The sequence below is a fragment of the Nylanderia fulva genome, unplaced genomic scaffold (assembly GCF_048542155.1).
Source record: "Nylanderia fulva isolate GAGA-0341 unplaced genomic scaffold, ASM4854215v1 Scaffold29, whole genome shotgun sequence".
NCBI classification, from domain to species: domain Eukaryota; kingdom Metazoa; phylum Arthropoda; class Insecta; order Hymenoptera; family Formicidae; genus Nylanderia; species Nylanderia fulva.
In genome coordinates, this window is record NW_028190358.1 from 1,143,432 (window position 1) to 1,162,330 (window position 18,899).

General features: G+C 36.3%; 1 protein-coding gene across 1 annotated transcript in view; it reads right to left on the reverse strand.

Annotated features, from left to right (window-relative positions):
• Positions 1-16,666, reverse strand: part of LOC114933104 (A disintegrin and metalloproteinase with thrombospondin motifs 12) — a 33,479-nt gene extending 16,813 nt beyond the window's left edge. Inside the window, exon 1 of the mRNA XM_029305569.2 lies at positions 16,477-16,666. Within this exon, the coding sequence (XP_029161402.2) occupies positions 16,477-16,666 (190 nt within the window). The remainder of the gene's footprint in view (positions 1-16,476) is intronic.
• Positions 16,667-18,899: the final 2,233 nt, after the last annotated feature.

Sequence of the window (18,899 nt, forward strand, 5' to 3'; positions counted from 1 at the left end):
GATTCGGTTTCTTTTCTTATCGTTTTAGAGCGAACATTGCTTGCAAGAAGCTATTTGATAAATGGCGCTGCGTATGGTGTGGTTACAGCTACTAAATCGATCGTACAATTTCAAATGTGAATTATTCTATGTGTTGTTCAACACAACGCTTGTCTTTCACGAAAAATGAACAACATTCGTAAACATAAACGGACTGCAACTCGTCCGTATAAAAACATACTAAAGAAAAACTTTCATTCGTTAAATTCAGTCATAAATCCACATTTTCAAAACATACATTTCTCATATCTATGAAGCACTAAATTTAATTAAAAATTTAAGAAATTAGTCTCAATAAAATCTGTATTTATATAATTATTATTATATAAATGTTTCTACGGACACAAATTATTTTGTAACAAAAATTAAATTATGTCTGAAACAACAAATAATCGGTTGTCAAACGATTTTTCGCGTAGCTTTTTTGCTTTTTATTGTTGCCTATAAAATTGCATGGCCACACAGACTTAAATAATGTGTTTAGATGTATTCTCAATTAGTTACATACAGATATATTATGACTTATAACATACAATATATCGTTACTTAAATTTTTATAAAGTGAAATATATGGTACATAGAAGATATAACAATGAAAGTTAATTATTTAAAACTAAAATATATATTACAAAATTTGTGCAATAATTTTATTTTTGCTTTTGGTAATAAAAATAGTAATCAAATGCGAGAGATAATTAGCTTTTTATTGTTAGCGATTTATACTGCCACCTACTTTATTATTTTCCTCGTGTAATAAATGTAATTTTAATTTCGCTATTAAATCGCGAGCTCGTTAACGATTTCGTAAGGATAATGTTTTTTAGAACAATTCGCCGGAGAGACTTATCTCGCGTATCGAAGCGTTATGCGCTGTTATTTCGAACTTGTTCGATATTCCATTATGTACGAACCATCGAGTCGACTTCTCTTGGGTGCACGTCCATGTATTTCTGAAAACTCGTTTACAGTTACTTACGACGATGGATGAGTCGCGCACTCAAGGCGGAACGTTATCCATACGTCCTCTATAAATTTCACGCGAGAAAAATAAAAACGAACGAGACTGAACGTCGACAGGGTTGCGCTGCTGCTCCACGCAGTAGTAGTACAAGGCTATCGTTGATCAGACGCTGATAGAATGGGAGTACAAACGCTCATGATAAACTGACATTTTTACTTTTTATCTTTTTATATTTTAAGGAGCATATAATTGTTATATTCAAGCAATAATTATGCTTGAAAATTAAATAATTTATTTAATTATGTGAAATGTGTATTATAAGATGGAGTGTAACAATCGAATAATTTAAAATTTTAAGATTTAATCTCAGGTTGTAATTACACGATAAATTTAGTGAGTACAAACGCTCATGATAAACTGACATTTTTACTTTTTATCTTTTTATATTTTAAGGAGCATATATTTGTTATATTCAAGCAATAATTATGCTTGAAAATTAAATAATTTATTTAATTATGTGAAATGTGTATTATAAGATGGAGTGTAACAATCGAATAATTTAAAATTTTATTAATCTCAGGTTGTAATTACACGATAAATTTAGTGAGTACAAACGCTCATGATAAACTGACATTTTTACTTTTTATCTTTTTATATTTTAAGGAGCATATATTTGTTATATTCAAGCAATAATTATGCTTGAAAATTAGATAATTTATTTAATTATGTGAAATGTGTATTATAAGATAGAGTGTAACAATCGAATAATTTAAAATTTTAAGATTTAATCTCAGGTTGTAATTACACGATAAATTTATAAGATTCTAAAGTAGATTATCGAAATTAACTTGAGATGATGCTCGAAATTCGAGTTAATTAATGAATTTCACAGCAATACTATTAATAAAATTGAGATTATAAGATTATAATAATTGTAATAACTATTAAGTATTATCGTTCTGCGTTCAGCAGCAGATTATTTGGAAAATAGTACAAAACATATTTCATCTCTGGCAATAGACGTGCAGTGCTTTACGGCGTTCTTGATCAATCAAGAGTCCAGAAAACCCGGAGCGAGTACCGTTGACCTCTCGGGGTTTCACGTCACGACAGTGAGATCATTTTAGAAGATGAATCTCGGAAATATTTTCTTCGAAGACGGCGACATATAACAAAGTGATTTTTAAAAGAAAAGTTTATCACGACTTATGTACTTCTGTACATCAAAAACTAAGCTTCTATATAACTTCAAAAAAATCATAATCATGATTGAAATACACGAAATATATAAATCCGCTTCTCTCTCAGAGCCATGTTAAATAAATGGATGACATCGATCGTTTTTTTTCGTGTTCGTGAATATCGAAGTATTATATTAAATATACGATTACATGCGTCATTGGTCGCCACGTGTTACACAAAGGAAACTTTCGAGACGTAAAAGAACGTAGATTCCCAATCGATGAATCATTCATGCTGGGATCGCGGGCGCATTTAAAATTCTCATACCCGATCCGTCCGTTACCGATATAATTCCCTTCTTCCTGCGATCCTTCTTGCCCCCTATTCCTTCTTTCTCTATCTACCTACCGGGTGCGGGCACATTCGCGCGCGTGCATACGCTGCAGATAAGAACGATTATAAGGTCGCTCATTACCATTTTCCCTCGCGCCGGGGGTGGCCGTTTATGCCGAGAGAATAATAGTGCAATCAAAGTCAACGACAGGCGGATCTTATCGGCGCACGAGGAGCATTTAAATATACCCTCGTTTCGTTTTCACGGGACGTTCGCATTCGGTCGCGCCCATATTATACCACCGCCGACCCTCGAATTAACCTTCGCCTGACGTGGATTTAACACGTGGGTTTATGGAGATGGTTCAGCGCGTCCACAATTCGAGATCGGTACCAACACGAAATCGATATAACGGACAGCGTCATTCCTCATTGTCGTCGATGCGGAAATCAGTTTGCGACTGAAAAGCTCGCGTGTGCGTTAATAAGCCCTATATTTAAATAACGTCCGTCCTTATCAAAACGCGGTGACGGCATTTTAATTCATCACGATAAGGGTCCTACAGTAAACGCGCTAAGTAATCGCCGCTAAATTCGCGATACCCGGCACGTGAGACTTGACAAAAAAAAATATATATAGATCTTACCGGAGCAACGATTTGCGACGAATTTCTCTTTCTCTCTCCGTTCGAAGGAACACGTCGCCAACAGCCTCTATACGAGGGAAACGAACCGGGCGATTTCTCGCACGAAAACGAAGCCATTTAGCGGGCCGTAAAAAAACCCGGTCGAATCGAGGTGTTAAAACACCCCCGAATTGCCGGCGACGCGAACGGATGGAATAAGAACAACGGGCCGGAGCTATACCTGAAAGAACAGGAGAGAAGGAAAAGAAGGCGATGAAAATGCCAGGAAGCAGGAAGAAAATTCGAGATAATACTAGTCTCGGAAGAGGTTGTTCGCATGAAACGAAGGCGCATCGCGAGATGCAGCGTCGATCAAAGAGAGCGAAAAGATCTCCCGACGTCGGTAGACACCCGGTAGAAAGCGGCGATAAGCGTTATCCTAGTTAAAGCGAGCTAACTTTGCCTGGAGGTAATTACTCGAGCGTCGGCGAGAGACGAGTCTCGTGGTTTTAAAGGGACGCTCTCGCGTCGCGATGCGAGCGAAAGGCTGAGATGAGATAGATTGCGCCGAGTAATCAAAGGCGATCCGTCATCATCAGATACGACCACCGGGGGTGGATGCGACCGCTACTTGCACCCTTGTCTTATGGCCGCGCCGTTCGCGTTAAGCGCGTGCATATCACCTACACGGTCGGAGCGAAAGGCGTCCTTATCGCCTTTCGCAGATAACAGCCGGAGAGCTCGTATATTTACTATTACATCGCGATGGTCTGCACACACGCTTCTAATGTGTTAATCAATAATACACGGTTCGAATTTTTTATTTTTTATTGCCTAATAACCTATAAACGAAAATACCAACAATTGTGCCGTTCTGAAACTTAATGACAGGATAATATCGACATTTATTAAGTTAATTAAAACGTTATTTTATGATATTTTTTTCTTTACGAATTGTTTAGCTAAATGCCAATCTAAGGTAACAGTAATGAAATAATCAATAATCTCAAAGAGCTATAAATAATACGTGCTTGCTCTCTTGTTCGTTTGCGCGAGAACACGTCAATCCCTCGATACACCGTTCGCATTTTTCTATAGATCGCGCGAACAATGCGGAAACTGGAGCGCGAGATGAAGAAAAATTAGGTTGGCGTTCGCGCTTGGCACGTCTCCTATAAAAACGAGGCGCGGGCGTCGGGATGAATTAACAATCGACGTGTGCGGGAGAGTAAGTACGTACAGCGCGCTACTTAGTGTTATTCGCCGAGCATCGAGAGGCAATCAGTCGCGGATCAGGGTCGGTTCTTTTCCCGGTCGCATGTCTTCATTACCCGCGCACCGCACTGAAAACCGTGGGAGAATAGAAGAGGCAGATCTCTCTCTCTCTCTCTCCGGAGGTGCATCGAGGGAGGAGTCGTCACGTAAAGCGAGCGCGTGACCGGACTCGCGAAACGATCCGAAGCGAGGCACCATTCGCGGCGCGATCGGCACGGATGCAAAATGTTACAGGCGATCCATTCGTTGGGTCCCCCTTTCTTCCCCCTTTTGCGGAAATACGTTCGTCCCTCGTCGTTACGCGAACGTGGTAGATCGACGCTCGTTAAAATCCCGAACGATTCTTGGCGACCCGAGGGAAGCTCTTTTTCTGGAACGAGCGGAGGCGCGCGACGATTTTCCGTTCTTCGAAATCGTTTTCCTCGGCGAACTGTTCCCGCGATTATTTCTGCATATCGGGTTATCATCCTTTTTTCTCTCCATTCCATTCTTATCATCCATCGCAGATGTCTTGGACTCATTGAGATCGAAATTGAGTTTAACGCTAACATTAAGCTGATATTTGCTCCTAAATTGGCAACTTTTTTTACAATTATGTAGAGATTTATTTAGATAAGTGAATACTTTTTATATTAAATAATAAAATAGTTATTGATTTTTATATAATTAAAAGACTGATGAGATCGCACAAGAAAAATGATTTTACATTTGATTTAATAAAATTGTTTAATAAATTTCCTTTGCTTCGTGTGTCTCGAAAAAAACAAATTATTTCTCTTTATCCTCCTTTCTCTTTAAACTATCCGAATTTGCCATACTTATCCGACAGAATGAAATTCTTACTTGATTGTATCAACATGGCAATTCACTGTTGAAGGTACAAGGGAAAAAAATGTCGTCGATGCGCAAGATGTACGTAATTGAATGCTTAAGTTGCGAGCCGAATCCAATTTAAATGCATTAGAGTTTAGGAACTTTCTTATTAACCGGAGCATTCGTGATCGGGTTCAGAGTGTCATTTGTATTCTGAATATTTCATGCTACATTCGTCAACCACGCGGAATAAAGTGCACCAGACGTGTACCTATCTCTTTTTTTCTTCAACTGGAACTTCGGAAATGTCTCTTTTGTAATCGCTATAGGGGATGACGGCTCCTAAAGTAAAAGAACATAAAAATCCGGTCGTTCCGTATTTTTACCGGCACTTGTTGCCGCAGAACTATCTATCTGAACTTAAATCGTTGCCTATCAGCGTGAGGCACCCTCCGGCTGGCTCGAAATAAATTTTGTCACGCACGAAAGCTGCGTGAAATTTATCTCTCGAGGGGAACGATGACGCATGAGAGGGAGATCAGCTGGTCACCCGAAAACCACGTAATAGGGGTTAAACGAAACGAAATATCATTTTTCTTTCGCATTGAAACGAGGGTCGTATTATTTCGCGTTTAAAACGAATGAACCGGCATTACATCATAACGTAAATTTCTCTGCCAACATGTATTGGAATTTTAAATATATGCTCGCCGAGAAATTTCTTTTGCACTTGTTCCGTTTCTATAAAAATCAGAGATTGCGGCTAAAAGTAGCAGCCGTATCTATCGATCAAACTATCTCGCAGAAATGTCACACGATCGCTGAATATTAAACATCAATGATATTATTTGAACACTAGGATGAAACAACAATGATATTGTTCCTACAATCAAATTTTGCAATCCTGCGAGTTTACGCGATGAAGACAAGAATTTCATTTCGATTCCATTCGTTTTATCTCACATAAAAGAAATTATGTGAAAGAGTAATTCCAAACAATTAACGTAATCATTCATTAAACGGAATTAAAGCTCTGCAGATAAAATACAAAATACAGTATTATTTACTCAAACAGTTCAATCTCAATCGCGACGAGCATCAATCCGATCGTAATTTGAATTTTTGCATCACAGCAACATCCTGAATTAAACTTTTATTCGCGACATGCAGCGGCTTTTCCGAACGTAAAACGATATCGCCTCGCATAACGCGTCGGGGCTAGATTCTTTACGATCCAATATTACGATCAGCGAGCCATAAGCGTATCACCGCCATATAATCAACTATAAAGAATTTATACTCGTCGCCTCTCGCGTCGATTACAATCACGGCCCATCGGCTATCAACCGGCCATCCATCGGCGATTCCGGCGACGTCGGAAACCCGTTACAGCCCGAGGCCCAACAACGCACACCTCGTCGACGTCGGCTTTGGACCGTTGAATCTGAATTCACGCGGTATCGAAGCGTACCGTCGCGTCGCATCGCGGCGATTTCATCCCGCTCACGTAGCCCGCTCGCTCGCAATGCAAACCCGCTTTGACATAACGGCGTGTATTCCCTGTCGATACACAAAGATGCATCTAAAATCTCCTTTTGCTCTCGGAGTTGGTAGTGGAAACTCAGCGTTCTCGGGCAGAGAAGGTTCAAGGCACCTGTGTAGTTGACGACGCACTAGGAAGGAGATTTGCCTCGACGTTCCGAGGTAGACGAATGGCAATTTCGATCAACGCGTTGTTATCTGCATTTTAAAATCCGCAGAGAATTGCGACGAATCTCCGTCTAGGCGAGGAGGACGCTTAGAGAGATTACTTTTGTAAATTTTTTTCTTCGGTTTTACATTTTCTCTGTAGGTCGAAAAAAACACTAGATGCAGTTTAAATCTGGATCTATTTATTTACACGATTGTGTCGATAAATTTAATTCGGGAAAAGTTTACCTCTGAATTTTATCGAATAATGTTTTCCCGATCAATAGCGCGATGAAAAATTTATTATATTTATTTTATAGCTGGTGATATATAACTCATCGAGCAGAAACATACATGTGTAATGCTTGTACGTAAATGTTAGACTCCTCGAATATGGAATCAATATCACGCAATACCATAATTAGAATGCTATAGTATATATGATGAACTGCGGACGGGGAAGTGTATGAACTCGAGAGAAACGGTGTACAATACAATCGAATAATTCAGTTTACGCGAATATATTTTGACAGGAATCGCGCGCGGCTTTCGACGCTTCGGGAATATACAGCGGAGAGATTTCGCGGGCACGAAAACGATAGAGATTCAATTATTCCTTTTTCCCGTGACTGTGCGATCGCGCACGCGAATGCGAAAACGACGACGACCACCCACGACGACGACGACAACGACGGGGACAACGCAAAAATTGAATCGCTCGCTCGACATGCGACCGAGGTGAGTATCGTTATGCGCTCGATGTTACGCGATATACACCGCGTGTGTTGACAGAAACGGCTTGGAATCGAGCTTGAACGATGTAACGAGCGTCGTCGTTGCCGGAGTCACGCAGCGTGAACGAAACGTAACGTGCCGCTCTGGTGCATTTGCATGCAAACGACGGCGCATTTTTCTCTTCGCGTTTACCGCGAGGGATGACGATCCTCTTCCAGGATTATATGGGTGGAATAATAATACTAGAAGATGTTTAGAGAGGGGCCGCGTAAAAAAGCATTAACATTAATCGCCGCCATCGGGCCGTCACTGCAGCTGTACAATGTGTTGTAATTTAGATGCAATTGCGGAAATAGCCGGTTCCGGCCGGAGGACTATGAACTTGTGCTTTATGTAAATTCGACATCTTCGTGTAAATTCGCCCAAACTCCCGTCGTGCTGTGATGATATATTCGCGAGCGATATATCGTTATACTGGGTACATCGCACCTATGGTACATGGTACTTGTACATGCCCAGACACGCGCCACTCGAGAATGCAAAGAGGATTTAATTATTTCTCCGCGTTGTAGGAGCGCTCGAGCAAACGAAAGGGCGAATCTCACCCCCTACAGGGTTAAAGGCGGTGAAAATAAAAGCGAAGCGGACGGTATGTTGCGGAAATGTTTCCGGAAAAAGTCATCTGATAAAATCATTCTTCGTCAATGCAGATTGTAATGTTCACGACAATGCACGCGCTATATACTACTGTGTAACAACAGAACAAAGAGATCCATCAGATATGTCCCGCGAAATATTTGTTATGCCGTGTTGTATAACCACAAATGCGACAAACCACAAATGTGACAAACGTCCAATCTGATCTTTATCCTTCATTTGTTACATCCTGCTGCGTTTGAAACGAGCCTGATATTGCTATCAGAGGTATAGAAGAGTAACGATATTTTTCATGCATAAATTTTACTTCAAACTTTCTATTCTGGAGTAATAATAAAGTTTACGCGTACAATACTCTTTTTTTCTTACTGTAAAATTATTGTGAAATTAGTTCTCAATTAAGTTCTTTTATTCGTCAATTAAAACATGCGTTTTCCATACATATATATACAGGGTAACTAACGGACCAATGATTAAGGACGGATTCTCTGGCCAATTTGGAGACGGTTTTTCCTTAGCAAAAATGTTGAGAAGTCAATAATTTTCGAGTTATAAGCGATTGAAAAAAATGGGTTTTTTGAAAACTAAACGTTGGAGTTAAAAGTCTAACATAATTACATTCTTCAGTTAATTTCAGGTAGAGTTTACTATAATAAAATTTTAATTTGAGGCTTAGTTATAAAGATACATAATGACAAATATTGGAAAGTTGTAAAAAATGATGACCTTTTTCGATATTTTTGCTGAGGAAAAATCGTTCCCAAATTGACCAAAGAATCCACTTGTAATCGTTGATCCGTTAGTTACCGGACACCCTGTATAAAAATTGTCATTAATAATTATTATTTATAATAATAAAGTTAATAAAATATTATACAAATATTCACACTTTTTATAAGATTTGTGATTGCGATACTTTTTCTATAATCTTGCTCTAATATATAGATAAATAACAGTATTGAGATTAAGGGATATTGAGAGGATTTAAACTATATCAATATTTATATTTAAACAAAAATAATATGTATATATTTTCGCGACCTTCTCTTTCTTCTATCTTCGTACTTTTACTTGAGATAATCTTCTTTTGTATTTAGTCGTACACTATCTGTAATACGAACATCATGTCACGCTTACCGAGAGCCTGGGACTGGGCATTGAAATATTTTACACAAATAGATGATAGAAAAGTAAAATGCAATATATGTGCTTCAATAATTGTTTCTTTTACTCTTATCAAACGCAATGCAAAGAGACATTTAAGTAACGACCACAACGAAAGGTATCGCAACATTACTTCAGAAAACTCAACAGAACGTTGGGAATCACTATTTAATACATTTCAAAACACTTATGGAGACAGTTATATGCAGTGCAAAATTTGTAAAGGAGATTATAGTATAACCAAACGGGAAAACATCACAAAACATTTAAAAGGAGTGCACGATATAACAAAGGAAGATCACGACTTTATGGCTACACATCTTAATCAATATATCACATTTTGGCAGACACAACAATGCACAAAATGTAAAAGCATTTTTCAAAACATGTGTCTTCCTGTTTTCAAACAGCATTTTAGCCAATGTCAGGGGAATATGATGAACCTTTAGATCTAACTTTACCGAAATAATAGAAAAAGCGGTAAATATTAAAGTTTATGTTTTTTTTTCACATTACTTACATATGCGTTTACGTACAATGAATAAAATTGTGTATAATATATTTAACTATTCAAATATGTAGCGTATGTATATCATAAATATAAATATTCAAGTTGGATGTGTAAAATGTGAACTGTACAAGTATTATAAGCATTAGAATCTCAGTTTTACTTAGTTAATACTATATTAAAATGATTACTTATTGTTAGCTAATTCTAAATTTAAATTTGCCTACTATTTATTAATTTTATATAGTTGGTAATTTATTATAATTCGTGATACACACGATTTGTAATAATTCGCAATTTTTCTAAGTTATGAATAAATACGAAGACTAAATAATGCAACAATTATTTTTGTTTTTGGATAATATTTGGGTGTCAAATTTTTGATAATATCGAATATTTAAGTTTTTGAAGAGACTTGAATAATAAATATGTTTCATTATTAACATAAGATTTGAATATAATTTTAAAATATTGATTAATCCAGTAATTGTTACTTTTTATTCTGTGCAGATCATTCAGTAATCCAGACACTTATAGTTTTAACAAAGATGGTGAAAATGTTACTACAGAAATCAGTTGCAGTAAAAAGCTGCAGTAAGAAACATTTTGAGCTTGATAATTTAAATAATTTCAAAGATGAAAAAGAAGCAAACGTATATCCCTGATGACGAATCGTCGATGACGATCTGTATTTGTCATTTTGATATGTAACTTTAAGTAAATTTACTGAAAATTTTTATTATTATAATCATATTAAATTATTAATTATTTATATAATTATTAATTGTCATTAATAATTATTATTTGTTTGTTGTAATACCGAAAATAAAAGTTTTATAAATTGTATACATCAAATAATTTTATCAGATAACTATTATAACGTATATCTTATTTATTTTCACATTCAACTAATTTATTTCGCATTTTCCTTTATATCAACTTGATGATTTAAATTAATTAGTTTAACAAAATTTATGTTAATTAAATATGCTCTGAGAAATTGCTATTAATAATGTGTGTGCGCTTATTGTTTAATATTTGTAATTGTGTAACTCTTTATATAATCTTTCTCTAATCGATTGTAAATAAATAACCGAATCATTAATGTTAAAACATGCTAAGCAGATTTAGAATGTGTATCGATATTTTTATTTACAATAAATAAAGAATCATATGTATTTCTACGCATGGCACTTGCTACTTTCTATTAGAGTCAGTATCTAAGTATTAGAGTCAGCTTTACTTAGCCAATTATTATTAATAATTATATTATTATCAATTGATTGTAATATAGGTAATTAAAAATGAAATAGTCTCACAAATAAAATGATTTGATTTAGTATAATAATGTACGTCTCTTCAATTTATATTCCAACGTATATAGATTAATATATAGGTAACCAAATAGTTAAAATTCAAAGTTTTTGAGGAAATTTAGATTTTATATCAATATTTACATTTAAACAAAAATAATATGTATATATTTTCGCGACCTTCTCTTTCTTCTATCTTCGTACTTTTACTTGAGATAATCTTCTTTTGTATTTAGTCGTACACTATCTGTAATACGAACATCATGTCACACTCACCGAGAGCTTGGGACTGGGCATGGAAATATTTCATACAAAATTCTGAACGTGCAAAATGCATTATATGTACTAAAGACGTTGCTATCTTTAGCATTACAAAAAGCAGTGCAAAGAGACATTTAAGGGGGAGTACAACGAAGCGCATCGCAACATTACTTCAGAAAACTCAACAGAACGTTGGGTATCACTATTTGATACATTTCAAGACACTTATGAAGACAGTTATATGAAGTGCAAAATTTGTGGAGGAAATTATTGTATAAGCAAAACCGTTTTCGACATTTTCGCTGAGGAAAAATCGTTCCCAAATTGACCAAAGAATCCATTTGTAATCGTTGGTCCGTTAGTTACCGGACACCTTGTATATATGTATATATATATATATATATATATATATATATATATATAGGAAACGCATGTTTTAATTGACGAATAAAAGAACTTAATTGAGAACTAATTTCACAATATATATATATACACGATACGATAAATTGACGAACTTTTCAAAGTTTTAATTAAAATATTCAATACAAGGCAACACGCAAATAGCTCGCTTTCAGACGAGGCGCTACCAAATGGCCACTACGTAATAAAGTAAAACGCAGCCGGATATATCGCTCGATTTTACGAGCAGTGTGTTTTGAGGAAGACAGAAACAGGCGCCATAATACACCAGGAATTTTACGAGGTCGACGGGATCGATAGGAGAAAATAAAAGGGAGGGTGAGAAATAAAAGGGTAAGAAAACCGCGCGATAAACGAGTGAAACGTTACGAGAGAGAAACAGTGGAGAGGGGGAGGAAAGGTATTTTAGGTAGTTTTAAGCTTTTTCCGGTATTTATTGTTTCCGCCAACGCAGAGGCATGATTTAATTATCATAAAAGGAATTACGTTCCGTTTCCGAAGATACATTTGCGCCAGATAAAAAATCATTGATCGCGTCAATTTCGAACGTTCGCTGTATTATATTAATGGCTCGAGATTTTATTATTGTAACGTCAGACACACACACACACACATATAGTGTTTGCTGTTATCTAACAATAAATAAAATTATATAGATGATCAGAAACTTTGGCGTTATCTTATTTTTATATAGATAATAAAAATATGTATTATATCTATATCTGCATCTTACAATTAGATGAAAAAAAGTATTATCTTTAGTAAATTATTTAGAAAGTTTTTAGATAATTTTGACTTAGAATAATAGCACATAAAAATACTTAAATAGCAGAACTTAAGCAGTAAGTGATAAAAATTTATAAATAAAAATATGAATACATATATTTTTATATCTTTTTTATAATTTACATTTTTTTGTAACTGTGTTTATATAAGGAGTCTTAAAAATTATTATCTAGAAAATTATCTAGATAAATCGTTATATAATTTTATCTTTTATCTAGATATATTTAAAACAAAATCATCTTCATCTTATCTAAAATGAATTTACATATTTTTATCTCATCTTTATCCAGCTAATTTTTAAAAATCATCTAAGCACAACACCGCGCACACACAAGTATCCATGCATATATGTACTCTTCTTGATTTAAATAGCGCAGACGCACATAATTCAGCGAGATATAATCTCGTGAAATTCTTACTTCTACCCTCTACGATATGATATCGTAATCAGAGCCGTATTTTGTTGTAATACTCTGATTTTTTCCACACCCTCTGAATTAAACGCATGCGAGACTTCTTGTCGCATGCTACCTTGTGGGATAACAATAAATGTTTTTTATTTCTTCGGTATTATATCCACTCACGTTTGTGATTCAGAGCACACATACGCACATGCATGTATGCACACACATGTGGCAATTTACTTAGCTGATTTACAAATGTGTTTTACTAATTGCCGCTTCGTGCTGCGTGACCGCAATATTTGCACGCACGTTGCAGGTACGTGCGTGTACTCACATAAGTTTGTTCGTAGAATAGTACGTGCCTAATTTATCTCGGAGAAATATATATATTTCCGTCATTAATTTATATAGTTGAGAAATATTTGAGGCAACTTTTATTTATATCCAGGCTTCTCCGATTTCTGAAATGTTATCTACTGAATTATGTCATTTTCTAATATAATCCAAGTGACATTTTATTTTCCCCTTCCCATCTTCTAAATTTTATTGAAGGTTTAAAAACGTCTAATCAATCTGCTCATTAAACATTAATGACACAAAATTAAAATTAATGAACGTAATTTTTTGTACATTGTATGACACACACTTGACATTTTTTTCTTATTATATATACCAACATATTCCGTAATGATACTTTTAATTGATGTGACACAGATTAATGAAGTAGACGAGTAATTGAATGCCTTCTCTAAGGCTTCCGAAAAGTGCGACATATCGATCAGATCGCGTGTCGCAATATTTCCCGAGTACAACGATGTTTGCACGCTTCCAGCGGCATATCCGATGCAATCGCTTATAAATACATTCGCGACGTTATTAATCATACGGACCGACGGACGAGCGCTAATTGAATGGATCGTCGCCGTTTATTCGGTCCGCGTTAATCTAACGATAGCTAATACCAGTAATAACTAACAAACGTGCATTTGAATTTGTATTCGGGCGACCGCTATACGAGGATTAACTGTCCGCTGCAAACCCACCGAATCCCTTTAAAGCCGCCCTACGAAACACCAGGCTGTTACGTGTCGGACCGGTTAAAATAGAGACTGTCCGGCCTGGTCCGCGTACGTTCCACATCGTCGCGTACACGATCGATGACATTATGGCATTTTAATGAGCGTCGCGTGTTAACCAACGAGTGACATTCGGATGCAATTATGCGTGCGTCGTTTGATACTTGCAACGAAGGATGCAGTGAAACGCCGACAGGCGACAATCCGTATGTACATTGAAAGGGAATCGCTTTGAAACAAGTCATTTAAAAACGCTATCGGGAACAATTTATTTTCATCTGTTTGACTGTTCAACCATTAACCATTAATAAATATACAATATACGAAAATTCTGACTGGATTATTTAGTTTAAAAAAGTTTATATTTTTATATAAATGATTTAATAGAGGGAAAGAAATAATATTCAATTTATTCTCGTTTTTTTTTGTTGATTCTGTTGATTTTATTGTAAAAGGTAAAGGTACATTGATCTATGTATGTATGTGTGTGATGAGTTTCGATGAAATGTTTCATTAAGTTGAAAGAATTATTTAGAATATTATTGCAGTCGTTGCAATACCGTGTTGCATTCGTATTATATTAAAAATAATAATAGTCATGTAGCCAGGCGGAGATATTATGACATTGTATATTTTCATTAACTTTATATATATGTACATCGATAAGTATTTTCTCATGTTGTTTGTAATATTTGTGTCGCAGAATGAATGTAATTATATTGCATTGGATTTCACTACGTTGTTTATATAAAATTGTGCGATTTTCAATCTTCTTGTGAACCTCCTGATGAGACATTATAGTGAAAACATCAAGAGTATTATATTTTGTTTTTTTTTTTTTTTTAGTAATATAATGTTGCCACAAATATTGCATTTTATCATATCATTTTCTGGTATAAAATATTCTCATAACCAGCTACTATCTTTTTGTGACCATGCGATCTTTGCATGATATCTGCTTCATATTCTAAATCGCGTACTACTAGGTACATAATAAAAGTTGTATTAATTTTATATTGCATTTACTGTAATCAGTACATATCAACAAATTAAAAATAAATGCAAAAATTAATATCTGTTTAAATATCTTTGTTAATATTATATTTGATTTTAAATACTAATTTAATCAAGATTATAAAGTTTTGTTTGAATCATATATACAATATTATATGTATAATATATAATTATTAAATTTTAACTGGTATATTAATAAAACACTTTTAATTTTTAAAATATCCGAATATTCTGACACACGTCAAAATTGAAGAAGAAATGATTACGTGAGGCATAAACTTCAGCAAAATATGACTAATGTATCGTGACGATTGCCAACTAGATCTGACGTGAAGTCGTTTGGCACCGTAAATGCTAAAATAGATAACGTGTGGAATTTATAGTAGGTACGCTTATAATAATAGCCGCGCATACAAATAATTTTCAAAATTCTTATACATTAAAATTGAAATATACATTTCAAGATGTGCAAAAATACGAATAGTAAATTAAATTAAATTAATATTAAAAACCTGGTTCATTCGTTAAAATATAAATAACACAAATTAATGAATAACACAATTCGTCTAATTTTGCATTCATGTAATACATAGCAAATACATGCAAAAAGAAATAAAGATTTTAAAACAAGAGAGAGAAGAAAGAAAAGGTCTATACAAGGTAGAAAATATCCTAGGGAATATCCTTAAAAACAACGCTATTCAGAGCAATAAACCGAGGAAAATGTGGTCATCAACCTCTTGACGCAAGTATAACTCCTATCGAAGAAAATTACTACCCTTTCTTCTCCACAATCACCCTCGCCTATCACGGGTCGTGTATCTCGAGACATAATGCAACAAACAGACAAGGTAAACGGAATGCGGACGGTGAAATTCGTCGAGTTTACGAAGCATACACAAGGAAACGCCATACTGTATAGAGCTGTGAAGGAGATGGATAGACGGATAAAGGAGGAGTGTGCGTGTGTGTGTGTGTGTGTGTGTGTGTGTTAGTACGTGTATGTGTTTGTACAAAGGAAAGAAGAGAGCAAACGGGGGATAGAATGCAAGAAGAGAGAATACAAACTGGAGGCGAGGGAAAACAGTATAGCCAGTGTTTACACAGCGTTTACCGACCAGGTAATTACCCACAATACCTCGCACTCTCTCATTCTCTCTTTCCCTTTCTAGCCTTTGGTCCTCGCACAGCGCGAAACGCCTTCAACATCAATCACTTACCGGGCGCGATACGGAAACTCTGAACTACGGCCGACCGCCACGCAAATAGCCTCTGCACGACGAAAAGAAATAGCGGTCGGATGCAACAACCGGCGCATGCACTCTGGTCTGCGTGTCGTTTGTGGCTCGAGTTTTTAGCAAGGCGGAGAAACGCGAACGTACAGTGACGCTGTATTGCGTTCCAGATCATCGCTTTAGAGTGGATCTTGTAGCATTAAGCCGCTTAAAAAATAATTCCACCCTTCGTTCGCGATAAGAGAGTCCAGATAGTAGCATTGCAAAAAAATTCGCACGATTACTATAGTGATTAATTGAAGGTTTCTGCTCTCTCCCTGTGGAGTTATAATTCAGGAAAAAGTAGAAAAAATCAAGTGTAATATATTATATCTCGTGCGACGTGGTATCGCGTCAAAAATTTCAACAATAAAACCAAGTGGAGATTAATACGTTACACACGCGGCAATTCCGGCAATTCCGCCGACACGAGAGCTGTCTGCAGATGTCGCGAGATTTACCGAATACGCTGGTATTCCGGAGGATATAGGATAAAGGAATCCCCGTCAAGCTTATATGGCATACAAGGAGCTTTTCCCGCTCGCATTCCGACGCATAGCTATGTAGAAACGACAGAGCGAATTGAATTTTGAAGAAAAACAATGATGCGCGGTTCTTTTATCTATAAACATTATATTTTTCATGTATATCCCATAATCTGTGTTAGGCTATATAAGCCTCCGGTTGTATGTATAACGAGTCATTCAATCATCCCGAGCATTTTTTTTATTATAGTGCATTAAGTTCTTAACATATATAACGAGGATATAACGGCAAAGGCAATACGTTATTACGTTAAAATGCACGGCAACTTAATCTTGTTGATATACCACCAGGTGTATCGCGAGCGAAAATAAAAATATTAATACATCGTTGTAAAATTCCGTCGTACCGAGTAATAAACCTCTTTGGGTTGAAATGCGACGGTGTTTGCAAAGAGAACTTGAGCGTACTTATCTCTTGATCACCACCGGTTTCATAACACCGGCGCGTACACTAGATGCGAAGCGTTAATGAGTTTAATCGACGATTATTTTATTTTTATATTTTCTGCGAGATGACTTTAATGCCGCGTGCTCGTACAACGAAGAGAATTGTAATAATGCCGCGCGAGGAATATTGCGCGCTTGAAACGTCAAGATTAAAATCTAATCGAGTTTACTATGCGGTTACCATTGCAACGCGAATTTAATGCGGTACCTGCATACCCCTAAATCCCTATCCGGGCGCTCGTTTCGATTGACTGAAGAAATCGATACCCCCCAATCGTGAATGAGCTATTTTGAAACCATGTTACATCTATCGCCGATTGCGGTGGTCTGCTCGATATCACTGTCGCAATATTTCTGATCAATTTCTAGGTGGTGCAGTGTATTGTAAATAACAGATATTAGGAGACACAAATGATAAGTATATATGTATGTATACATACTATTATTTGAGAAGCACGCGGGGAATAAAAAAGAACATTAATTCTTTACGAACGGAGAGAGATCATATATATATCCGTGGTCATCCGTCAGTGTCATGCGTTGCAGATAAGGTAAAAAAGCTGCGCGAGGATACAATATACTATAGCATACTACGGTGTGCAGCGCGACAAGATATATATCAGTATAAATGCCAGTATATATACTATACATAGAGTTTTTAAATTAAAGTGTGTTTGTGCGATAAGTTTTAATGGAATTCCGCATCCCCCACTTCAATTGGATAATATTATGTTGCGCGATCACGTTAACGCGAAACTTGTCCTCTGATATCGATCCTTATTTAGAAATTCATTGGCGAACAAAACTCGACTTTTGGTTTAACCGACAAAGTGGACACGGTAACGGGTGGAATTACGGGCCGAACTTCTTACGGGAGAGTTGAAGAAACTTTAATGGCGGTACAAATCTCAGTGAAATGGAGCTATTTCCTGCGAAATCTTGTCGTGTCCGCCTTTATCCATCTTCCGATCCACTCACACGTATATACATACACATCGCACCGACCGGGCAATCATCCCTCTCTTTTCGCGTTTGGCGACCCCGTGTGCGCCTCGTGTGGAAAAAGAACAACTTGGATTAACGTCCGGTTTGCCTAATGGAAGAGAACCTCTCCATTACGGTGGAGACACTCGAGAACCGCTTGACCCTTCAAGCAGTCCCACTCTCGAAATTCCGCGTAATACGATGAAACGCCGGAATCCTTTCCTAATTAAATTTCCACCGCTCCGATTAACCCGATATCTCAACTCGATATCGCTGGGTGTCCGCGAAATGTAGGGCAACGTATCTTTCTTTTTTTCACGCTTTGCAGTTTCACCATTTTCTTTCTCTCTCGTTTTCTCTCTCTCTCTCTTTCTCTTTCAATTCGGGTCAGTC